The 26,706-nt window shown below is 32.0% G+C and overlaps 1 protein-coding gene across 5 annotated transcripts in view; it reads left to right on the top strand.

Annotated features, from left to right (window-relative positions):
• Nucleotides 1-26,706, top strand: part of ATP9B (ATPase phospholipid transporting 9B (putative)) — a 558,010-nt gene that overhangs the window by 310,813 nt on the left and 220,491 nt on the right. For all 5 annotated transcript variants that reach the window (XM_056823547.1, XM_056823546.1, XM_056823545.1 and 2 more), the window contains one exon: nucleotides 3,477-3,553. In XM_056823547.1, the coding sequence (XP_056679525.1) occupies nucleotides 3,477-3,553 (77 nt within the window). The remainder of the gene's footprint in view (nucleotides 1-3,476; nucleotides 3,554-26,706) is intronic.

Raw genomic sequence — 26,706 nt, 5'->3', positions numbered from 1 at the left:
GAGTTGCTAAGCTTTATAAATAATTTGATCATGTTTAATATTAATCTTATTCTCACACAAAGCATCTCTTGTCTTTTTTTGCTAATTTTCAAGTACATCTATTGATTGTGGAAAGATGGAAGAAACTGGTTATATGAATGCAATAATAACACAATATTAAACTGCAAGTAACTCTAAAAACGAGGAGTTAGAATTCAGAGAAATATGGGAACACTAGAATGAACTGATGTAGAAACAGCATTAGGATGTGTACATGTATACATATGCAAACTCAATTGAGATGTTATGAAGTAACCCACCTTGTTCCTCAATTTGATGAAACAGTTCCCATCCTCTTATTTGAAAAACTGGGAGCTATAGCTACAAAATAGTCCTTAACTACTGGTCTTGTGATTTTCTTGGTTGGTGTTGCTTAACTTGATTTTTTTTTATTAAAATGGAAAGTTATGAGGAGAAAAGGCATGTTGATTGATGGTTGCTATTTAGAAAAGATCAAAAATGTTTTTTTAAAAATAAACATTCAAATTGAAAAATTGATTTATCAGCATTTGTGTATGTGTGTGTATACAAGCATATACCTACTGAATTTAGAGAAATAAATTTGCTTTAAAATAATTAAATATAACAGGCAAAAGTCTCATAATCTTTCATATTAAATATAACAAAAGTTAAAGCAATGGTTCTCAATCTCTTAATTTGTAGCAATGAGAATACATAATGCATGTCAGGTATTTACATTCCAAATCATAACTGTAGCAAAATTACAGTTTTGAAGTAGCCACCAAAATAATTTTTTGGTTTGGGGTCACTGCAATATGAAGAACTGTATTGCGAGGTCACGGCATTAGAATGGTTGAGAACCATGGAGTTAAAGGAAGTAATTTTGTGACTATTCAGTGTAACCTCAAAGATTAAAAAGATTGTTTTCTATTATTTTTTCAGCTATCAGTGTTATGTGATATCCTTGAAGATTACAATGAGACCTGAATTTTTCTTTACCTTAAAACCAAAAAAATATATACTTGACTTTCATTTTAATTTAGAATATTTTTCCAAGATAAAGATGAAAATAATTTAATTTGACACTTGAAATGAAAAATCAGTTTTAAAGTAACCAATTCAAACAGAAAATTGTTAATTTTAGAAACAATTTCCTTTATTTAAGATTTTTAAAGCACTTTACCCAAATTTTATGTTTGTTTTTTAAAGGATTGAGGGTTACTGGTTTGTCTGGTTTCATTTTTTTTTTCCAGTTTTCAGTGAGTTTTGAGGAGGAAGTCGGGTGAAGTGAAAACAGTTTATTTGGAGTCTGGAGGTCTTGGTTTAAATCCTTAGTAGACAGTGTGTCTATGGGCAAATCATTTAGCCTTTCAATTTCTTCATTTGTCTGAAGGAATGCTTATATTGAAATACATACTTCCCAAAGGTGTTGAGAGAAAATTAATTTGTAAACTTTTATTTACCATAAAGGTATGAGTTGTGTTGTTCACTTTAAATTTTATATATATTTTCTCTTTTCATCACTTATTTTCAGAAGTTTCTTTCAATTATTTTGCTACTTTTCCATCACATCAATATTAAGATTTAAATTGATTGTGTTTGAATGGCTTGACTAGAAAATAGTGTATATCAGTGTGTTGAATGCTTATTAATTATAATGTATCTTGTTCAAATATTAACCATTTTATTTGTCTAACCTGCATATTAGTAGAATATTTGAATTAAAATACTAATCCTTCATTACCACTTCTGTGTAATAGGTCTTTTTCCTTCCCTTTTGGACAGTTGAACATAATTATTTACCTTTCCAAATTTAATGATTTTGAGAGTAGTTATAACATATTAAAGATTATAAATAGCCAGGTTTTGACATCATTTCCCTAAAACAGTAGTGTGTTTCAGTTTTGGATAAAACAGACAAGATAGATTAGCTAAATTTTATATATCAGTTAAAGGTAGAAAAGGTATTGTATGAAGGCCATTGTCAAAATTAGAATGTATGTTATAAATTTTCATATATTTCATATTTATCATTTTTATAAAGCATTAACTTCACACAGAAAATAGGTATAATTATTGTTTAAAGCAATATTGATTATGTACCTTGAAAGAACAAATATTTCTGATTAACAACACATGTGATTCCCTTCAGTGTGCATAACTATATTCTTGTAACATTGAGTAGCACCACTTAATTATTACCTGAATATATTGCAGTATAATTTTTAAGCTCCTTGTTCTTGTCCTACGTTCATTATTTTAGAGGAAATGAATACTGAAAACATCCATTTAAAATTGCACAAAAGATTCAACATAAATATTGAAGTTAATCTTGTTGAGAATATCCTTATTTAGAAATATGAGTTCCCAAGTTTAATTGTCTTTTTAGGGTTTTTTGCATGTTTATTTAGTTAATGAAAAATAAATTTGCATTTGAATTCGCACCATCCTATAGGCTGAGACACATTTCAGATTATTAACTGTAATAGTCATATAGTAATATTATAAGCCTTTTAATTGCACTAAACCTCTTTTCAATAATGCATACTTTTTTTTACTAGAATTATACATATCCATTTTGTATTTTACAAAAACAAAAAACTTTAAAGGAACAATTTAACACTGGTGAGGAAGTTAGCAAAAAAGGGCATGGGTTTTTGTTTTTTTTTGAGGTTCTATATTCTTTTAAACATAAATATATACCAGAAAATATAAGATTCTGCAAACCAGGGGGCAGCTGGGTAGCTCAGTGGATTGAGAGCCAGTCCTAGAGATGGGAGGTCCTAGGTTCAAATCTGGCCTCAGACACTTCCCAGCTGTGTGACCGTGGGCAAGTCACTTGACCCCCATTGCCTAGCCCTTACCACTCTTCTGCCTTGGAGCCAATACACAGTATTGACTCCAGGACAGAAGGTAAGGGTTTAAAAAAAAAAATTCTGCAAACCATTTTTAAGCATTTATGACCTTTATGGTTTTCATCTTGTAAGTGGAAACTTGCCCTTTTTTTCCAAATGAATGTTAATGTTACTTTTTTAATATTTTATTTGGGTTTTTTAAGTTTTTAAATTCAAAGTTAATGTTTTGGACAGTTAATGAGGTAGCATCTCTTTAAGTGACAGAAATGAATGGGTACATTTAATTCTCTTCTACGATTCATGTGTAAACAAAATAGGCTAACTTATATTACATGAGTGATCATTAGAATATTTCATATTCTGTGATTTTTTCTGCTGAAATATTGTCTGAAATCTCTCTTCCCCTTCCCCCCCAAAATCATAGACAATTCATACATTTAAAGTTCAAGAAGTCTTTTCTTAAACTAAACAATTGCTATGTAGTTACAAATTAATCTATAGAGTGCTTAGTCAATATTCTTGTATTTTTCCTAGCAAAATAATTATGTTAGATTTTAATTTTCATTTATTTCTCAGTTTATGAACAATTTTGTTTAAAGAACTGTCTTTATATCTTTATAGGAACTGTAATAGGTGTTGTTATTTACACTGGAAAAGAAACTCGAAGTGTAATGAATACATCCAATCCAAAAAACAAGGTAGGCTAGTTTAAAAAAAAGTGGTTTCTTTAATTAATTTCATTTTTCATTTCAATGATCTTAAAGTATATAGAGTTTAGTAAAGTTTGTGCATTTTTAGTTTACCACATAAGAAACATTTAATCAGGCGTTAGCAGTCCTAATTCACTTGATGATTTGATATAGTACTGCTGTATTAGAGTGTTATAATTCTTTGTCCTCTAAGATAAATTTCAAATTGTTTCTTTTCAGCAACTTAAATTGACTTATTTATCAGTGTACACATTTAGCACCCTTCACTCCCTTGCCTTCAATTCTAACAACATAAAAAAATATATGTACCTAGGATTAAATAGATAATTGTAGCCCTCTGAACTAATTTGTCAGCTTCAGGGTGTAGTGGTTTCTTTTTTTCCCACTTCATTTTTAGCATTCACTATTCATAGTTTTCAAGTAAATTTATTGTAGTAAATTATTAATTATATTTCAAAAATATTTCACTTGTTTAGGGATATTGATATTGACAGCAATATTTTCAGAATCATTATTTTTTTAGTGGAATGACGGTGGACATTATTATCAGTTTTATATGCCTTAAGTGTATTCTTAGGATTGTTAATCATATAATAACTTAAATGGTGAACATTTGGTAGAGGAATTTAAAGACCTTTATATTAAGACATGAGTTATTAAGCCAGTTTGAATGTTTATGTGCCAGTTATGTATTAGCCAGGAGCTTGTTTGAAATATTACTTATTATTTAATTTAGTAGGTTTTAGCCTGACTTATTAAAATATTATTTTATAAAATACATTTTATGTTTAGGTGACTTTAAAGAATTTAGAATTGTGTATCATAATGTTATGAAAAAATTCTATTGGAAAACTTTTAGAAAATATTTTTATGCAGTTGATTAATTAAAATATAATCTGAACTAACTAATCCTTCAAAAGTCAGGAAAATGCCAACAAACCTTTAACTATAGTACCTCTATTTGTAACACTATTATGCCAGCTCTCAAAAGTTCTATTAACTGCCTTTCCTTCAGAACATAAAACAAGATAGTATTCTCATAGCTATACACAAGAGAATAATGTGGTTAACTCCAATTACCTCTAATGGTATTTTCATGCATAAATTTTATGTACTTCATGGGAAACTGTAAGCTTCTATATTTATTATATATTTCTATTAATGTCAAGAAGGACACTTTATTACCAGTATTTACCTATCAATTCCGTAGAAAATATGATCACTTAGAAATAAAAAGCTTCTGATTTATTTTAGCATTAGTCATTTTGTATAGTCACTGTTGAAAATTAATATTTTAAAAAGTTAATTGTTAATAGGGATGGAATCTGGTACACAAGGTTTAATTCTATTGTGGCTATGTCATGAAGAAAAAGGGAAAGGATTTATTTCTGTAAACAAAACAAATATTCTAGGTAATAGTCATTTAACTTATACTTTTATTCTCATTTTCTGCATTTTGTCAAAAACTTTTTAATGTAACTGGGCAGAGAGAAACATATAGTTGTTTCTATTAATATTTTGAAGGGAACCTATCTTTTAAACTACCTTCTAATGTATTTCTTCATATGCTCCTTTATTCTGTAATATTGCTCTCCTCATTCCCTCATTTGAATTCTTTGTATTCATCCTCCTCCTTAACATTTGTCTGACAGTTTTTCTCTAACTTTATCATTTCATTCACCCTTTTGTACTACTACTTTCCCCCACCCATTTCAATTGGATTAGTGATTAATGATTGCAATTTACTGACATGAAATTCTATAAAATAAATAATTTTCAAGATTATTGCATTTAGTTTATTTTTCTTAATTATACCAACTTGTATTTATTAAGCACTTAAATGCTCCCTACTAGGCATTACATGATTTCTTTTATTTTCTTTTCTGTGCTACTACTACTAACTTTGATTTTTACCTCCTTCTAAGAAGTTAAGGAATAGTGTTTATTTTTCCCCTCTATGGACATAGTACTCAGAAAAAGGGAAACAGACCAGTGATAGATTAATTTTCTTTATGAAGCATTATTCATAATTGGATAACCCACAATAAATGTTCAGATAAGATTTATTTTACATTTATATATTCATATGTAATCTTAATCACTGAGATTAAATAGTGATATGTCTATGTTTAATGTAGTAAAACACTTGTCTAGAATAATACACTTTTTGAAGATTAGCTAATCTATGAATGGGCAGGAAATTGACAGATGAATTTCATCTGGACAAATGTAAGATTGGAGTTAAATGAAGTAAAAATATAGTTAAAAGAGGTTAAACTCTGAACTGTCAGTTACAAAATGAAAAAAGATCCAGGAGTCCTATTTCCTGTTTTTAGAAAATGTTACAACAAGGAAGCCTAACAAAATGGATTATGAATGTTTGGAAACAATATATAAAACATCCTTGAATAAACCATATTGCATAGCTTGAATAATAAGTGGCCTACTATACGTAATGTTTAACCCACCCTGTGAAGTAAAATGGAAATAATCATGGATGAGGAAAAAGAGAAGGCTTATGTATTTTTAAAAAATGCTCCTAATTAAGTGAAATTAATTAGTCTTAAAAAGCTAACTAAAGATATTTTCTATGTTTGTAACTTTTGTTTGTAACGCATGCATATTATGAATATGGTGAACATTATATTGCCAAAAAACCCAGCATTCAGCATATTTTAATTTGAAGGGTGTGATAAGGTAGAAGTGCCACAAAAATCTTTTCAGCCAGCCTAAAACTCTACCCTGGCCCTTAGAAGGTCCTTACATTTACTAGTATTACCTGAGGGTTAATGAGCATCTGTTAACAAGTTACAGATGTTGAGATTAGATAGCTGTTACATAACAGAATGGCCCTGAAGGACACTGAACATACACACATATTTTATATGTATGTCAGGACTGTGGAGGCAAAATAACTCACAGATAGTTAATGAGGAAGCTCCTAACTTAGTTGAAATTCCCTAACATTCAGTGTATTCTTTTACAAAGGTAGTAAAGATTCATTTACTTTTGTCCACCCCCTCCCCACCCCCACAAAATTCAGGATATTGTTAAGCACATAGAAGGTGTATAGTATCTTCTAGTCTCAGCTAGAATTCTTCCTCTTGGTCTTCCCTAGCCCTTCCCAAATAAATTCCCTCCAGTTTAACCTTCTTTTATCTTTTATGGCCTAATCAAATTGTACAGTGTTTTCCTATTAGACTGTGAGCTTCTTTAGGGTAGAAATTTTTATCTGTAAAACTTAGTATAGTGCATAACACAGAAAAAATGTACTTTGCAGATGTTTCTTGATTTAATATGAGTAAAGTTTTATAGGATAAAGGATGCAGCCAAAATTCCTCTTTTCCATCATTTTTTGTTTTATTTTGTTTGTTTTTTGCTCTTTAACTTCTAACCATTCCATCTTTTTTTCCTTTACCTTCCCAATTCCTGCCTTGGAAATTTAATAATATTTCATCTCTTCAATAATTTCTCCTAATTTTCCTCATATTTCATTTCTTTAAATAGTTTCTTCTCAAAAAATGCCATATTGTCTCTTTGAACTAAGGCATTTTCTATATGTTTCTGGGAACAAGAAAAATTGTAATAGCTATCAGGAATGAAAAGGGTTTGTTTTTATTTGAGAAAGCATGTTATTAATGAATGGGAAATTCAGCCATTTGGTTGGTCCTGGATCCTACAATTTTATCAAATTCCTATATTCCTAACTTCAGTATTGATTATACAGTGAGCAGGAGAAATAGTGTTAAATAAAAATTTAAATCTTAAAGTCTTTGAAATTTTTTATGAACAAATTGGGAGCATTATTTGATATTTCTAGTTTTCAGTTTAGATTAATTCTGTTTTAGGGTATCAGTTTTTGTCTAGATATGGGAATGAAAAATAAAGTCCTTCAATTTTCCTAACTAGATAGAATATTAATTCAAGGGAGAAAATAAATGCTTGAATTTCACCTCCTTCTATTTAATATTCTTCTTGCTCACAACTGCTTCACAAAACTGGTACTTGAAATAGTGTTTAAACATTATAACAGTACATATTTAAAGGTTTGAAGAGTATTTGCTTAGGGCTATGGAGGGATTTCTTTTAAAATTTTATGCAAATAGAAAGTTTTTATTATTAAGCAATTATGTTTACAATAGAATTTTAAGAAAGTTTAAATTAAAAGGGTTGCAACACGAGTTATGGAGTGCTTCTGATAACCTAGCCATAGACATATTTAATCGGATGATACTTGATTACATTTAAGAAGGGGGAAAAATTCTTATAGGAGGTTAGGAAAAATCAATTGTGACAGGTTGCCATTTTCACGCCATTCATAATAATAAGTTGCGCAGAGTAGGAACATCAAGGATGAAATGATAATACAAATTGCCTGAAGCAGTTATTGCAATCCCTTGGGTTTATTGATTTGTGTTTCTAATAAAAAGATGCTTTCAAATGTCTCATTGACAAAGAGACAAGTGATATATGCCATTATGTGAATTGGAATGTCCTCTTATTATCTGAATCTTTGTAAAGGCATTTTAAAATAATAGTACAAAATTGAATCAGCACAGTTACAGTGCATACTTACTGTGGAGAAAAATTAACATAGTTTTAGAGAACATATTCCTTGTCTTGAAAAACATAATTTTTAATGTATTTATGCTTTATATGAAAATTTAAGTTTAAGATAACAGAAGATCAGAAAGTTATTATGCCTTGTATGTATTCATATCACCCTGCTGTTTTTCTTAGTAGTTGCTTTCTAAAGTGGTATAATATTTTTGGATTTAAATACTTGTTTAAAAATTTGAGCATATGTTTTATAACAGGCCTACATGTTTGAAATATAGTATTACAGTCAATCCACTTGGATTAAAAAAAACTTAAGCATTTTTAGAATAACTATTATTAATATTAACAAATCACAGTGTTTCAGAGTCTCATCAAGAAAGGATTAACTAGAAAAGCAAACCTACAATAAAGTAATTCAGTAGCGTATAGACAAGCCACAGTATGGTTCTTAGGATTATGACAATACACATACCGCCTTCGCTTGTATAATCAAGACACTTTGATATTACAGCTGCTAACAATTAAAAGTTGTGCTCTTTCATCTGAAATGTGAACATAAATAAACTTATAATTTCAGGCAGCAATAAAGAAGCAAAATGTTAAATGTTAAAAAAAAACATTCCTAATTATAACATCTGGGATATATTGTTATATCATAGTATTATTGAAAATATCTAAACTAAAAAAATTTAAATTGAGCCTTTAAATAAATTTAAATATGCATCTGATTTAGAGTTTTGAAAGCAGGTGCTTTCTGTTAAAAATATCTGTTGACTTGTTAATTCTTTGCTAAATTATAATTTTTAGCAGTTATGAAATTCTGAATAAAAATAAGAACTTATTAGAGAATTATATTTATATGCTGAAATATATTTTAAAGTATTTGACAGTTAAGTATTATCATATTATTGTCCTTTACAGTAAGCATTTATTTATAGTGATAAATGTTTTTCAAGTAAGAATCGTGATGCTTCTAGTTGACGGAGACTCAACTTTTTCTCATTTTGATTTTTGAACTATTTGGCTCACACTCTAGCTTATAATGAATACATATTACAAGTTAAGAGTTTGAGTAACATTTTATCCCAAAATTTATTTAATTATTGAAGTTTACTCTAAAATAATTCGGAAGAATAAAACACCGCCTATCTACCAAAGTACAATGCAAAAAAAAATACTTACCAATATCTGGTTTTAGTTTTTTGCTCTGCTATTAATTTTAGATTTTCTCCTTATTGATTAGTCTTTAGAAATTCTAGCCACCAGGAATATATACACCCCTACTTAAGGATTAAGTGTTGAGGAGGATGGCCTATGACTGCCATGTGCTATCAAGTGACAAATAAGAAACAACTGACAGACCCACCCCCGGGGCTATCCTAAGTCAAGCTTAAGCTACCATTAGTATGTGTGAGATGCAGGAAGTGATGTAAAAGAATGGTCTGTATATTTCACGTCACTTCCTCTCATGGGGCACTCGCCATGCCTCTCTCTCTCACTCACTCTTGCTGTCTCTCGAAGATGTGGGGCTTTTTCCGAGTTGGGAGCCACGTGGCGCCAAGCTTGGTGTCTTGGTGGTTTGGTGTTTGTGGCTTGCTGGTGAGATGACTGGGAGAAGTTCTTAGTGGGCTTGGTGAGTGGTTTAAACTGATTCCTTTTTCCTTTACCTCCTAAAGCACTGTCCTCCTAGAAGACCCCTCATCTCAGAGGAGGCCTTGTGGATGGTAGTCGAGCTTGATTAAGAAGGCCCCTTGGCCAAGGCCTCTGAACTCCTGCCTGACTCAGCCCAGGCAGGAGAAGTTTTAAATTCCATTCCCTATCTCTCTCTTCTTCTTAATTTCTTCCCTCTATTGTAATTAAACCACCATAAATATCCCAAGCTGACTTGAATATTTTATTAGTATTGAATTAATCCCTGGCGACCACTAGTATAATATATTCAGTCAATAACCCCTAATTTTACCCCTTACATTGCTCTCTGTGATACTGGGCAATTCATTGAACCTTTTTGGCCCTATTTCTTCTGATCTGTAAAATAAAAATGCTTAATGAAATTACCTTTTCAGCTCTATCTTTGGTCTAGGAAATGAACTTTGCATTACTTCTTCAATGTACATTGCTTCTTTTGATAGAATACGTCTGGAACATTTAGGTTCTTGAACTGAAATATACCCATTTGAGTTTGCTCTTAAGAGGAAGGCTGGTCTCAAAGTCTTCTTCAAAATAGTCAAATGGGACAAAAGTCTATATTAACAATTAAAATGAAATGAAATGAAATAAAAACAATCCAAAAGCCAAGATTCTTTTTTATTCTGAGATTACTTTTGTCTAGAAATTTTTCATGCCCCTCTTTTCATGATCAACCATCTCAGTATTTCTTTTTTTTTAATATGTAATTTTGCTCTGGCCCCCCAAAACTGAACAGATATAGAGATTTTATATACACTGCAAATAACTGATAAGACCTGTTGAAACCTATAATTCATTAACTTTTTTCCATTATGGCCAAACTGTTGTAATCATACCAAACTTGTCTTTTAAGAAACAACATTCAATAAAACATGTGCATGATAAATTTAACATAAAATTAAGTATCTTTCATTTTCTCCATATAATTAGCATCTACAACTAATAATTATCTTTTTCAGAACATTAAAAATATATGATGCACATTTCTGATTTTTATAGCCATAATAAGATAATAATTATCAGGGGTTTCCCCCCTCAGGTGCAGTTATCTACAAGGAATATACCTAAAGGATTTAAAAAAATATAATCAAAACCAACATTTTATGCCTTTTTAAAAAAACCCATTGAGAATAAAATCTTTCTGGTCACTACCACACAGTAACCTCTTTAGAACTAAAAAAAAAAACATAAAAAGGAATAAAATGGTTTTATGTATGCATATAAGCAAGTATGTCTCCACCCCTATAATTAAATGTAAAATAACATTTGTCTTAAAGGCAGATGATGGTCCAGAGTGGGCCATTCTGGTTCTTGAGCCAGAAGAAACCTAGGAGGATATCTAGTACATCACTCTCAATTCTCAAAAGAATTGAGTATTAATATGTAGCATTCTGCATTTTTGGAGAAAGTACCAGTTCCTGTGAAATCATAAATTCACTGATGAATCACCAGAAAAGTTTGATGCTTGTGCCAGATATAATACATTAAAATAAGTCTAGAAGTTCAAAACATTCGGGTTCTAAGAGTGATTATTCACATTATTGCTAGTAAGTGTCAACTAGAAAAAACACAGAACTATTAAATAGTCAAAATCACTCTTTAATCAAGGGAAAAGGGGTTAGCACTACTACTACAACAACAGAGCTGATTTCCAAGACTGCACTGGAGTCAAGACACCCTGGTCACCAGCCCCTGGGAGTGCCATCGACCCAGGATGGACTCCGAGGAACAAAAGAACTTGGGGAACCTATATACCACTCTTGTTGACCTGGGGGCTTTAGGATTAGAGGGACAGTTGATTTACAATGGTAAGAAAGGAAAATGAAGAGTTCCAGACAGGAATAATAGTGAGGGGCTGGGGCCTACAATGGACACAAAAGGGAAAGACTCAGCCTAGGGCTGGGTCACCTTGGTCATGGACCTTAGCCTAGGGGGAAGAAACCATTGGGACAAAAGGGATGTTCAATATTGGATGGGATTAGCTGTTCCCACCCAAACTACCAGGAAGTTCACTGTCTGGTGAAGAGGGTCCTTCCCTCAGGGGGAAACTCTCCTGTGACAAGGTCAAAACCTGAGGTTTCTACACTCAAACTAAATAAACTGGGGATCTCTATTTCCATGTTGACATAAGTGACACTAATACAGGGGGTTACATTTTCAAAATGCTTCATTTAAAGTATTCTAAATCATAATTTATGTAATAACTTTAAATAACAATGCATAGTTTAATCATATTATTTTTGAAGTAGTAAGAGCCAGAAACATGACATATATAAAGTAGTGATTGCTTTGTAGGTGAGTAATAGATCTTGAAAATGAAATTCAGTGGTATTTATTGGTTTCACCAGTAGGTAAATAAATAATATCACCCAACTAATAATAATCATTCTCATTGCCCCTAATTCATCATAATCCAATATATATTTCTACATTTCATTTTTTCTCTTTAATTTACAAAATAGTTTTATTTGTCTTTATTCTGGATGTAGATTAATAGGTATTTTATAGGTGAACAGGTTTCAAAATTAATTAGAAAAATGTACTTTAATTATATACCTAAAGCACCATTTATATTAAATTTGTTAAACTGCATTTATTAGAAAATAACTCCATAGGTTGGAAAAGTAGGAAAGAGTAAATTTTGGAGAGTTTTACATATAAAACTGAGTTTATATTTGATCCTGTAGGTAACAGCAAGATGCTGTTATAATTTATTGATGTGATGAGACCTACTGTGCTTTAAGAAAGTACTTTAGCAGCTATGTGGAACATTGTACCTGAAGTAAAGGAGCCATTTAGAGAGCTATTGCAAGAGTCAGGATGGAAGATAAGAAGGATCAGGATGGAAGATAAGAAGGACCCGGACAAATTTATTCACATTATTATGAAATATAAATAGCATCTCACAAAATCAAAATTTAAAATGCATGAAAACTTTGGTTTTGTTTGTTTGCTGATGTCTCCTCCACCTCAATCTGTAAAATTTTCTTTAATACTTTGCAAAAATTTTATACTCTGATTTTATTCTCATTAGATTATTACTTAACATTTTACTAATTGCAATCTATTAAAGTTAATATTAAGCATTCTAGGGGGTAAAATGCAAATTTTAATCAGTCTATGATAGAGAAAGAGCCTGGGATTGAAATAGTGTAAAATATAGGAATAAATAATTTAAATTCCTATGCAATAAAAAAGATTGCCACTTATTTCAGGCAATCATCACTATGTAATTAATATATGTGTACATAAAATATAAACTTTATGCATAATATATACTTTCAGCTTTTTCTCTGTCAAAAACAGAATAGCTAATAAATTTTATATAATATTGTTTGTATGAATTTAATAATCTTTAACAAAATATACAGAATAAGAAAGAAAATAATTTGACTGAACTTGTTATTTTTTCTTTCTACCTTAATTTCCTTATATTCTCTTTGTTATATTAAAAATAATGTAGTCAGTCTTCACATTTTAGTGGAATGGAATTTCATCTTAAGTGTGATGTGTTTGTTAATAAGTTTCTCAGTTTGCAGAATATTGAAGTAAAAGGAAAATTGAAATGCATTATAGTAATGAAGCATCAAAGGATAAAAAAGAGTTTTAAAACAGCAAAGATGGATTGCACAGAGAAAAAATTTTCTTTTCCCTAAAGCTCCTGACCAAATGCCCCAGCAGACAGATGAATGCAAGCTAGCCGATAGTTATTCCAGCCCTTCTTTTGTACCTCTCATCTAGGAATGTAACTCCTATTTGGAGATTTGGGGACAATAGCCTAGCCGAAGCTCAATGGAACTCTGAGGGAGAAAGGAGGTAGAATGTGCCAGGAACACTGGACTACATTTATCAGGTTGTCTACCATCTCACCTCACACCCTAGTTTTGACAACCTGAGACCCTGAGCTTTGAGAGTTAGTGATGTTTTCAGCTTAATGCCTGCTGCCATCATCCTGGGAGGCAACTCCTAAGGAACAGTTTGGCAGCTGCTGCTGCAGGTGCTACAACTATAGCTATTAAAGACTTAGAAACGAAAGTTCTCATCAACAACATTCTTGTCATTTTCAAAAGGTTTAACACCAGAAGTTGATATGATTTTATCAGAAATAATGTTGAAGAAGAGACATAACCATCTGCTGTACCTCTGTACTCTCAGGACCATTGAACTTTGTCATCTGATTTCTAGCTGAAACCCCATTACCATATGAGCACATTGATAACTGGAACTAACTTCCTTCCTGTTTTTATGCCCAGCATTTATCACATTGCTTTTTGAGGAAGTGCTTAATAAATGCTTTCTTCATTATTCAGAAAGAGATGAATATCAAACAAATATACCAACTTGATAAAAAGTTCATTGCCTGGTTCAGTCAACCAGTCAATCACTAAACATTTATTAAGAACCTTCTATGTGTTAGACACTATTTTAAGGGCTGGAGATATAAAGAATGGCAAGAGATAGTCCCTGCATTCAAGGAACTCAGTAATTAATAAGCCATAGTTAGGCTAACATTACTATATACATGGTAACTATTATTATTTGTTAGTGGGTAGAGTTGGTCCCTTCCTCCAAGAACTTAAAATCTAGCAGAAATTGTATAATAAAGAAGAATATACCTCCTCTTTCAGTATCTTACATATATTGGATACTCAATTTGTTCATTATTTCTTTGTTTAGAAGTGACTCTTCTCCTTGTTAGTAAAGAAGATGGACATTCATTTGCTTTTCCTTTAAAATTGCAGGGAAAATTAAATGATTTGTTTAAGATTATATAAAAAAATCTCTTAAGGACAAGACTAATGGCTACAGAGTTTCTGAATTCTAAACCAATGACTTAACTTAGGTAATTAATACTAGCATATATGAGCATTTTGGTGGTGATTGACACTAATTTATTCTAGTGTGATTCCTGATCTAAATAGTCATGTGGATTCTACCCTTCAGAATATATAAATAAAAATGGACAAATGGAAAATATTGCATATGTGAAGCTCAACTAACTGTACAGCATGTAACTCATGAATAATACAGTTTAGAGAAGGCTTTATTTTGATTTGCTAGGATATTTAGTCATTCAGGCAACAATTTTCATACGTTAAAGTCAACAATTTGTTTTTTATTACAATTACAAGATGTTTAATTGCCTTTGCATATAGCCATGCTCTGAAACATACACTAAAAGAAACAAAATATTCTTAATTAATCAATTTAATATGTTTTTAATTCCAAACAATATAAACAATTATTTCAAGCAAGATTTAATTTCAGTCTAAAATGATTTTTTTTTGTACTTGGTGTAGATGCAGATGATAAAGTAGCATCATTTTTAGTGAGATGATTTTGTGAATTCTACCTTATTTGACAATCAAATCAGATTACTATAAAATGCATTCCAGACTTTTGGAAAATCAGACTAAATAGTGTTCCTTGTGATTCTTAAATCAGTAATCAATTTTACTTAGATAACTCTTTTTTAAATCTTGTTTTTCTGGTTAGAATTGTAGCTGCCCATGTTAAAGGTCATTTCAAGACAAGTCAATAAGCACACATTAAAGATGTATTATATGTCAGGCAGGAAAAGGACTAAGCACCGGAAATAGAAATGCAAAAGACAGTCCCCTGCTCTCAAGGAACTCATATTCTAAAAGAGTGGAGTGGGCGATTGCATTCAAATGACAGTTGGATTCATATGGAATAATTTGGAAATGATCTGGGGAAGGCAGTAAGATTAAGGAGTCCTGTGAAGTCTTCTTTCATAAGACCACATTTTACTTGACACTTGAAGAACGGGAGAGAAGCCAGGAGGGAGTAGGAGATGAAGATAAAATCAGAGAATGAGAATGCCCATAATTTTCATATGCCTCATTTTGCATTGTCTCATGAAAGGAAAAGCCCAGCAACCTGAAAGTAGGGGAGTTGGAAGTAGTGAGGCATAAGAAGACTGGAAAATTAGGAAAGGATCTAATTATGGATTATGGAAGAATAAAAATCCAACAGAAGATTTTATATTTGGTCCTGGAGTTGACTATGTGGGAGAAGTGATGAAATCAGACTTCAGCTTTGGGACTATCCTTTGACAGATGAGGGGATAAAGGACTTTTAATGAGAAGAGACTCAAGGTAGAGAAATAAACCCAGGAGGCTTATAGCAATCTAGTGGCAAGATAATGAGGGCCTGCACCAGAGTGGTGGCAATTTCAGATGAGAGAAGGAGGCTTTTGCAAGAGATATGGAAGTAAAATCTTTAGACTATAGCAATAAATTTGTTACAAGGGCCAAGATTGGAGTGATGAAGGGGAAAGCTAGGTATATTGAGTATATTCAGTATGTTGAGAGCTAGGCTTAGATACAGGAGGTTCTGCGTTCAAATTGGCCTGAGACATTTCCTAATTGTGTAACCCTGTGCAAGTCATTTAACCTCTTGCTTAGCTCTTCTGCCTTGGAACCAATTCACAATGTTGATTCTAAGAATGAAGGTCAAGATTTAAAAATAAAGTGAGAATTCGAAGATAACACTTAGTTGTGAGTCTATGTGTCTTGGAGAGTGTATTATATGAAGTACACATGTTGGAGGATGGTATACTATATACAATATTAGGAAAATTTGGAAGAAAGGAAGATTTTGGATGGGAATAATTCTGTTTAGGTGTGTGAAATTTCTATAGGTCATACACTTTAAGATGCCTAATAGGTAAATGAAGATGTGAGGCTTGAGATCTGAAAAGAGATTAAGTTTGAGATGAATAAATTTGAGAATCATCCACATATAGATTATCATTGAATCCAGTGGGCCTAATGTGATCATCAAATAAAACAGGGAGAGAAGCAGAAGGCCCAAGACAGAGCTCTATTAGAGAATCACAGTAAACAAATATTACCCAAATGATAACACTACAGAACATGAAGAAAGAGTATATAATAATATATAAGGAGGAGGAAACCAGGAAAGAGTACTGTCCAGAAGAAGTGTATGATAAAACAGTATCAAAGGCTACAGAGAAATCAAGAAAAATAAAGACTGAGAAAAGACTCTGAGATTGGGAAATTAATAAATCAGTTGCAGTTGAATAATGAGATCAAAAGCCAGACTGGAGAATTAAGAAGACAGTTAAAAGCCATGAGAGGTTTATGGAGGGATCAAATGTTTTAAAAGAGTCACTTTGGAAAATCTAATAAAGGAAGTATTAAAAGAATAGTCTATCTCGAGTGAGCCACAGTTGAGTTCATGTAACATAAATCTGTAATGGACACAGTCATCATCGTTTCTAGATTTCATGAGTAGTACATGTATAGGAAACAAATCATTGGACAGTTTAAATGATTCAAGGCTAAGGTTCATCAAGGCCACATTGGTAATGGGACTCAGGACAGGGTATAGTGAAACTGTGGTTACTCTAAGGATGACAGCCAGTGGAAAAACTATATGGTCAAAAGATTAGCGATCATGGTGTGATCAAAGAACAGAATTTAAGGTTACAAAAAGAAGAAGAAGTGGAATCAAAATAGATTCAGATCAGATAAGAGAATTTTAGAATTCATGACCATGGAGTGAGTAGATGCAGATAAAATGAATTTGAAAGAAGAGGTGATCATTGAGTGATATTAATAGAGTGAGAACCTAGAAATACTATGTCCAATGTATTAAGAAAAGCATTAAATAAAATTGCAAAACTTATTTGGGCATAACCAAGATGTCAAAGTACAGAATGCTCTCTGCTGAACCCTTTCCACATCCCACTAAACAAGTTTAAAATTATATCTCAAATTGAATTCTAGATTGGCAGAGCCAAAAAAAAAAAAAGAGGTATGAACAAGGTATTTTTCCAGACTCATGAAGTATGATTTCAAAATGAGAGATCTGTGACATAGGGGTGGATATTGAGACCTGAAGCCCATGTAGCTGAAAAACCAGTGGTGGTATTAGGTTTGTACCCCAGAGAGATAATGAAGAAAAAATACATGTACCAAAAATATTTATATGCTCTTTGTAGTGGCAAAAAATTGGAAAATAAGGGAAGTCCTTTAACTGGGGAGTGGCCACACAAATTGTGGTATCTTATGGTGATGGAATACTATTGTCCTGAAAGGAATGATGAACTGGAAGAATTCCATTTGAACTGGAAAAACCTCCATGAATTGATGCAGAGTGAAAGGAGAACTAGAACATTGTACACAGAAACTGATACATGGTGGCACAATCAGATGTAATGGACTTCTTTACTAGTAGCAATGCAATGACCCAACACATGCAAAAAAGCTCAAAACTTGAAATACATTTCCCTCACACTAGGAACTGCACCAAACATTAACATAGTTTCAAATCAAGAAAAGTGTGTAAAAATGAGCAAACAACAAAAAGAAGAAACATGAGTATAAAAAGTTCTTATGGTAATAAGATAAGGATACAAACTCAGAAGACAATGAAATCAAAACAGCTACAAGCAAAGCCTTAAAGAAAATTCAAATTGCACACAAGCCTAAAAAGGATTCCTAGAAGAGTGAAATAAAAATGAGCTTTCAAAATCGAATCAGTGTTAGAAAAAAATTAGGCGAAAAAATAAAAGAATACTATGAAAAGATAATAATCAGCTTGATTAAAAAGAGCACAAAAATACATAAAAGAATTTTAAACACCTTAAGAAACATTTGGCAAAATGGAAAATGTTATAAAAATTCACTGATGAAAATAACTCCTTAAAAAGCAAAATTGCTCCACTCCTTGAGGCATTAAGAAAAAAATAAAGTCAAAGGATTGAAAAAATAGAAATGTGAAATATCTCATCAGAAAAACAACTGACCTAGAAAGTAGATCGAGGAGAAGTGATTTAAGAATTATTGGATTAACTGAAAACCATGACCAAAGAAAGAGCCTATACATCATATTTTAAGAAATTGTTAAGGAAAACTGCCCGCATATCTTCAAACTAGAGGTTAAATAGAAATGAAAAGAATCCCTCATCCCCACTTAAGGAGATCCCAAAATGAAAACTCCCAGTAATATTATAAACAAATTCCAGTATTCCCAGTTCAAATAGAAAGTACTTGAAATATTAAAAAAAGAATGATTCAAATACTCTAAAGCCACAATTTGTATCACACAATATTCAACAGATACCACAACAGATACCACGAGGGCTTAGAATAAGATATTCTGGAAAACAAAACAGTTGGGATTATAACCAAGAATAACCTACCCAGAAAAACTGAATATAATCCTTAAAGAAGAAAACTGGTTACTTAATGAAATAGAGAAATATGATTGAGAGAAATGGGCAAAGACTGAAGAAAATGAGATGCAAAGAAAATGAGCTCAAGAAGAATAGTATGGAACTTTTCAGACCCAGTGGGGGAGGAGAGAGTTCTATAGAAGGTTCAAGAGGAGAGGCAGTTAGCCAGAATGGTGGTTTGATCTAGTTACTTCACCACTTCACTTTCTTTCTGGCTAACCCCCCTGAAGGAGGCTTTTACCAATTTACCTGGTTGTATTGAAAAGAGTCTTGCCCAGTGAAGGTCCTAGCTGATATATGACTGGGTTTCCTACAGGGAAAGTTAATCTTAATTTTCTTTGAATAGACTTTGAATTGAAGCCTTCTACCAGAAATAGGGGTTATAGCTAGGGAAATTCCTTTCCCTGTATCCTTTTTATTTCCTTATCCACCTTCCTCAAAAGAGAATAAATTAGACTTTCAAATATAAGAAATTGTCTTTTAAACCTTAGTAGTAGTAGATGGGAGAATTTAAAATACTCCAAGAAGAAAGTTTGGGAGGGGTGACTCACTGACTGTTAAACAAAGACTCCATTAGGCTGCCTATCAGGGAGAACAAGAAGGAAGGTATGTCTTTGAATTCAGTCCCCTTACCTCAACCTGCTTCCTGGAGAAACATCTATTCAGTCCCCATTTAGCAGTATTCCTCTCCACTACAATTGGCACCCCAAATGGGATGATCCCAAGACTTTCAAGCATTCCTAATAAAAAAAAATGAGAGATGAACAGGGAATTTGGCTTTTAAATACAAGACTCAAGAGAAGTATTAAAAGGTATAGAAAGCTATCTTACCCTGTAGGGAAACAAGAACTGAAAGAAATGAGAAGAGTGAGCAGTACTAAAAGAGGGCAGTTAAAAGAAGACATTGGTCAGAAGCAAAACAAACTTTAGAAGAGAGACAGAATAAAATCAAAAAGAAGATAAATATTTGCTGTGGGGAGAGGGAAGGGGATCCAGACTCCCATAGGGTAATGGGGTTTTTGAGGTGGGATGATGTCAGAGGAAAGATGAATGGGACACAGCATTCATATTCAATATGCAGCACAGGTTTCACAGTAAAAACTGTTTTACCTTGGCTGAGGTTTGGCTTTATTTTATACCCTCATGGTCACATATCTACTTGGCACACAGTTTCATTTTCAACAAACATGTTATCATAGATCCTAACAAGAAATATGAAGACTAAGGAGATAGTAAAACATTGTTGCTAAGTGTGGGGTTAGAGGGTAGAATCAACAAAACCCAGATTTAGGTTGGGGAATTCTGAGCAGAGATTTGCCAGATTTTTTTTGCTTAGAAAAGTGGGTCCTATCTAAGTGGGTATATAAGAATCCTTAGCTTTAATTTTGTAAGTGGGATCTCCTGGTAATATTCTGGGGGGACAGAGTGGGACATCTATATTAACCCTGCAAGCATGTTGCTCTTATCTATTTTTCCTGGGGAATAGAAATTCCAATGATAAGGAAAGTCACTCAGGGGTTTTCAGTGGTTGTTTCCATCCTTCCTGGGGGCTGCTTTGCAGTCCCTGGTTTCCACATGTGACCATGTCAAACAGCATGGTCTTTGATGGCTCCCAGCAAATATTATAAAACAGTTTGGAGAAAATTGCCAAGTTAGTCATCATAAGTATGAATGTTAATGGGATAAACTCACTCATAAACCAGAAGCAGATAGCTTAATAGATTAGAAACAGAAATCTAACAATACATTGTTAATAAAAAATAGAATTAAAACAGACACATAAGAGCCAAAGATAAGGAGGCAGTGCAGAATCAATTATGTTTTAACTGAAGTTAAAATGGCAAGGGTAGTAATCATGATCTCGGGCAAAGCAAAAACAATAAAATAGATAATTTTGATTATGTGGAATTTAAAAAGCTTTTATACATACAAAAGGTGCTTCAAATTAGAAGGAAAACTGGAAAGTGTTGGGGGGGGAGTGGTTACAAAAGTTTCTCTGAAAAAGAACATTTATCAAAGGTATAGGCAGTAGAAGTAAATTTATAAATATTAGAGCCATTCCCAAATTGATAAATTGTGATAGCCTATGAGCAGATGTTTTTCAGGAGAAGAAATCAAAGCTATGCCTAGTCTTATGAAAAAATGTTGTAAATTACTATTGATTAGTGAAACAGATTAACACAACTCTGAGCATCTATCAGATTGACTAACAACAGAAAAGGAAAATGACAAATGTAGAAGATATGAGAAAATTGAGACACTAACACACTGTTGGTGAAACTGAACTGAAACAATGATTCTGGAGAATATTTTATATCTTTATATTTCCATAAAATTTGGTTTAGTTCTTTATATATTTGAAAAATTAAAATTTTTCTTAATTTCAAAAAAATTAATATTTGTTGTTTCCCTTCTAATTTTGGGTGTGTTAGTTTTGTTCATAGAAAGACTTTAATTTACACTCTTTAAAATACACTCTTGACGGTATTATGAAGTAATCTAACCATTGTGGAGAACAATTTGGAACAATGCCCAAAGAATTATCAGACTAGGCATATCTTTTGACCTAGTAATACAAATACTAGGTCCATATCCCAAAAAAAAAAATCAAAGAAAAATGAAATGAATTCTTAATGTGCAAAAATATTTATAGCATTTCTTTTTGTGGTGGCCAAAAATGAGAAATTGAGATGATGCTCATCATTTGGGTATTAGCTGAACAAGTAGAAGCATATGATTTTTCCAGAAGAGACGATGAGCAGAATGCTTTCAAAGATGCCTGTGAAAACTCATATGAACTGTTGCAACGTTAAGTCAACGGAATCAAGACAACATTATGCCCCATAACAGCAGTACTTGAAGGATGATCAACTAAGAGATATAGTTCCTGTAATCAAGACAATGATCTAAAACAATTCCAAAGGACTTATGATGAAACATGCTATCTACCTCCAGAGAGATAGAATTGATGTACTCTGAATGCAAGATAAATCATATTTTTTCGCTTGCATTATTTTTATCATTTTATTTGTTTTTATTTTCTTTTCTAACAGTGCTAATAATGGAAATATATATGACTTCACATTTTATATATGTGTGCATATATATAATTGCTTGCTTTCTCATAGAGAAAGGTTGTGGTGGTAGAGAGGAATTGCATTTGGAACTTAATTCTTAAAATCCGTTTCAAAAAATTTTATATGTAATTGGAAAAATATTTAATGAAATAAAGAAATTTTTGAAGAAAATTTAGGACATATAAAATTGATTTGTCTAAAAATTTTTATACGGTAAGAATACCACCATCTTTCCCTGCCAACCAGATTGGTTCTCAGCCTTCATGTTATCTTCAAATCTCCATTCTTCATCTTCTCTCCATATTTAATCAATTACCAAGTCTTATCAATTCTTTCTGATGCAGAATTTTGGTTTCCTTGAAGACTTATTTCATCTTCTTCCTTTTTATAGGATTTTCTGCCCTTTTGCCCTTAATTGTTCTATTTCCTTTATCAATTAATCTTTCACTTATATGTAAATATTGTATCTCTCTTTTAGAATATAAGCTTCTTTTGGGCAGAGACCTTTTTTTTTAAACTTCGTTATATCCTAAATACTTGGCATGATATCTTGTATGTGATTTAAATATATTTTTTTCTTTTAAACATTATTTTATTTGGTCATTTTAAAACATTATTCACTGGGATAAATATAATATTTTTAATGAATGGATAAGAAATCAGGCTTGCATTTTAGAAAATTATGTGTGTAATGAATTTATAAACTTTGGCATAAGAAAAACTACTTTTGATTTTGGGGTGTGTGTGTGTGTGTGTGTACACACGCCAATGCATTCTACCTGTACCAACATTTCCATCCTTCTTGTTTTCTTCTACCAGATTCCACATCATTCAGGAAACTTTTCCATTCATTTTTAAGACTCCTCTTCCCAACATTTCACACAGATCTTATTATATAGTAAGAGCTTCAAAAATCCTTCTTGATTGGCATCTATTGCCTGTATCCTCCGGGATTTCACCATTAACATTGAATAATGCTTATAACAAGTTCTTTTAAAAAAAAAAACAAATAAAAAAACAAAAATCTCTGTCTTGGAATTGATACCAACGGTATTGGTTCTAAGGCAGAAGAGTGATAAGGGCTAGAGATTTGGTGTGAAGTGATTTGTCCAGAATCACACAACTAGGAAGTGTCTGAGGTCAGGTTTGAACCCAAGACCTCCCTAGGCCTGATTCTCTATCTGCTGAACCATTTGGCTAACACATTATTTCTTAATGGACTTAACACCAGCAACCTTTCTCATTGCATTTCAGTCTCATTCATGTCTTAGAATATCACTGGTATTAGAGTTCAGACACTTCAAGATCTAGAACTCTGATTATCTTCTCGCAGATCATACATCTTATATTACAACCTCTTTTTCTTTTTTAGTTTAATCTTAGTCTTCAGAACTATCCTGCTCTTATATCCCTTGTTTCATCTTTTCTGGATCCTGACCTTGATTCTCCCTTGCTGTTTCATCTCACTATTCTCTTAATTTGTTATACTTTTTTTTAAAAAACTGGCTACTCAGAAATACCAATTTTGTAGGGACTGTGAAAATGTTAACAAAATAATACACTGTTGGTGGAATGAATTTACTCCCAAATTTCTAGAAAATAACTGGAAATTTTTCAAGAATTTTTTTTCATTATTAAGCTTTTACTCACTACTAGACAAACTACAAAGAAGCTAAAAGTAAAAACAAAATTTCATATATACCAAAATATTGATTTATTCAGTTTCAGTTTGCTTAACATGTTTATTAGTCACCTGCTATTTGCTAAGCCCATTTCTGTTCATTGGGAATACAGATTCAAAAAAGAAAGCCTGTGTCCTCACACAGCTTACAATTTAATGAGGAAAGGCTATATATAAAAGGAAGCTGGAAAACTGTAGTTGAGATATGCTGGTGCTGGATATTATATTCCTTGGAGTTCAAACCAAGCAGAGCAGCCAGTGGGAAATGGATAATTTGCATTTATGGTGAAACCTGGCAACAAAGTGAATGCCAGTTAGTTGTGGAATTGTTGAACATATTGTAGTTTCATGAATGTAATGTGTGTGTGTATATATATATATATACATATATATATATATGTATATATATATCATAAAGATATTAGGGAAGGTAAGAAATCCCATGTTATCAGATTTATAAGCCCCATTGAGATTTATTAAAAGATATTCTCTTCTGCTTATGGGAATCTTCTGAATGGGTTGCACAAATTTTCATAATATATTTATACTGGGATTCTGGTGATAGCAGCTCCCCCATTTTGGCATAATGTGGCAACTCCAAAGAAAAGTCTCATTTCTAACAGGTAATAGAGATGATCTCTTTTTTGAAAGATGGAGAGGGATTTCTGTGATAATAATTTTTGGAGAAATAACGTGTTGTTAACTCACTTCCATTCCTACTTTTAGGATATTTGAGCAGTGTAATTGGTTGAAGGAAAAAAACGAAAGTGTAGTTTAATTAATCCAATGACTATTTAAGAGTCTCTTCTCATAGAGGAGCCTGTTTTTCATGGCTTTTAATAGAATTTTGAGAAACTCTTCTGAGCAAATATTCATGAGCTATTTTACGGAATAAAAGCTCAAAGAATTTTTCATGGTCTGGATATCTCATTTAAATTCTTAATTCTCCTACACTAATTTGTATATTCTAAAACATACTATAGACACAATGACCCAGTTAACATACATTCTTAATCTTTTATCTAGTACTTTGTACATTACAGTTTCTGATGATAACTAGTAGACCAACAGTTAACTCCCCTAGACTATATAATTGGCCTAATTCAGTAATTCATCCCTAACTGAAGATCATCCTTAACAATTAAAGAATTTTTGGGGGCAATGTGAACTTGAAGTTAGGGTCTTCTGACTTCCAATATTATCTTTCTATGCCATTCTTCCTGTCACTCAAAATATTAGTTAATATTCATTAATCTTGCTAAATCCTCAGTCTGAAAGGTCATCTAAGCTCTAAAATACTATAGGAATTCATATGTAAAATTAACAGTCAAAAGTGGTAGGTCACAAGATCTGAGCCATTCTAGACCTAGCCCCAGATTTGTCACTGCTTCAAGAGGAGAAGGAACAAGCAAAGATCTTTCTCTCAGATCCAGGCGCTAAATTATTGTGATAGTTAGGAACAGAGCCCACAGAATGAAAATACAATGCTTAGAAATATAATTTCTGTTTATAATTAAAATAACATTTTGAGTGGAGAGTGGATAGGGGAAAGGGTAAAAAATGTTAATTTTGCAACAAATAAAAAATGGAGATTCTTTGAATTTCAGCTGCTATTTCAAAAACCTTTTTGCCTTGATTTTTGTCACTTATACTTACTCATTATTATTATTATTATTATTGTCATCATCATCATCATTATTATTGCTTATTGCTATTTACCAGACCAATCTATTTGCTACTATTCGCTTTCAATCCTTAATTGTATGTTATTTCAAAGAGGAATTGTTCCTGGCTAAAAAAAAAAATGCTATAAAGCTTTCTTACCTCAGTTTGCCATAGGAAAGCTAGGTGGGGTATCTGCTGTCATCCAGTCTCCTCATGTATGAAACTTATTTACAGTAGATTTAGTACTGATATGTGGAATAAGTGCTAAAACTTTGATCTTGATAATTTTATTAGTTATCAAGGATTGTGAGCAACATTGTTTTGGTCTCAAAATTTCAGGTAAGACACTTATTTGCTTCCATGTTAAAGGTAGAATTACTATCAATTATCTGATTTTAGTTTGGTTGGAGTTTGATGCCATATATATGCTCCACTTCTGTCTGCCAACCTTCCAAAAGAGGGGATGGCTTTCTTCATTTACCTTAAAATTTTCTTCAGTTAGTTTGCCATATGCTGCTTAGGTAGAAGAATTCATTGACAGAACTGATGCCTTTATTGTCTCATTTTATCAACTTGGCACCAGTTTTCTTACTGTTGAGAAATATAACTATTTTAAAATATGTTTTATCCTGCTTTCTCTTACTTATCTTTTCAGAAGATAAAGCTTATGATAAAAAAATTCACTATTGATTATGTTATTCTGTTTTTAAAAGCAAGGAATTGTTTGAAGTAGAAATGAGAAGAAACATGTAAGAGAATGTCTTCCTAATCTTAGATTAATTGTGCAGAAGGAGAATAATGATTGTAGTCAGACATATGTCCTAGATTTTAGGAAAGCAGTATTTAATAGATTCAGAGAATAAATAAGTCATGGTATTTTGGCTAGCAGCTTTAAAAGGAAAGATGATTCAAGAAAAAGGAGACATTAGTAAGAATTATACTATTGGAGATTATTCCATTCGGGATAAACAAAACATTAAAAGAGAAGTGGTATGACATCACATTATGATCTCCAATTGCCTTAGACTAAAAAAGGACATAGAAAAAAGATAAAAATAAGTGGCAAAAAACAAAGGAATAATATGACTTTAAACCATAAGAATAATGTGCATCTAAGACTAAGAACCCAAAGGGAAATTACTAAAAATAATATAAGGAGGGTTTTTTGGTTGTTGTTTATGCTCTACACCAGAAAAACTAGGATTGGAAAAGCAGATCCTAGGTGGTGGAAAATGGAACTACT

This window comes from Monodelphis domestica, chromosome 3 (genome assembly GCF_027887165.1).
Source record: "Monodelphis domestica isolate mMonDom1 chromosome 3, mMonDom1.pri, whole genome shotgun sequence".
Taxonomy (NCBI): Eukaryota; Metazoa; Chordata; class Mammalia; order Didelphimorphia; family Didelphidae; genus Monodelphis; species Monodelphis domestica.
The sequence above is the reverse complement of the archived record's forward strand: the minus strand, read 5'-3'. Positions and strand labels throughout refer to the sequence as shown.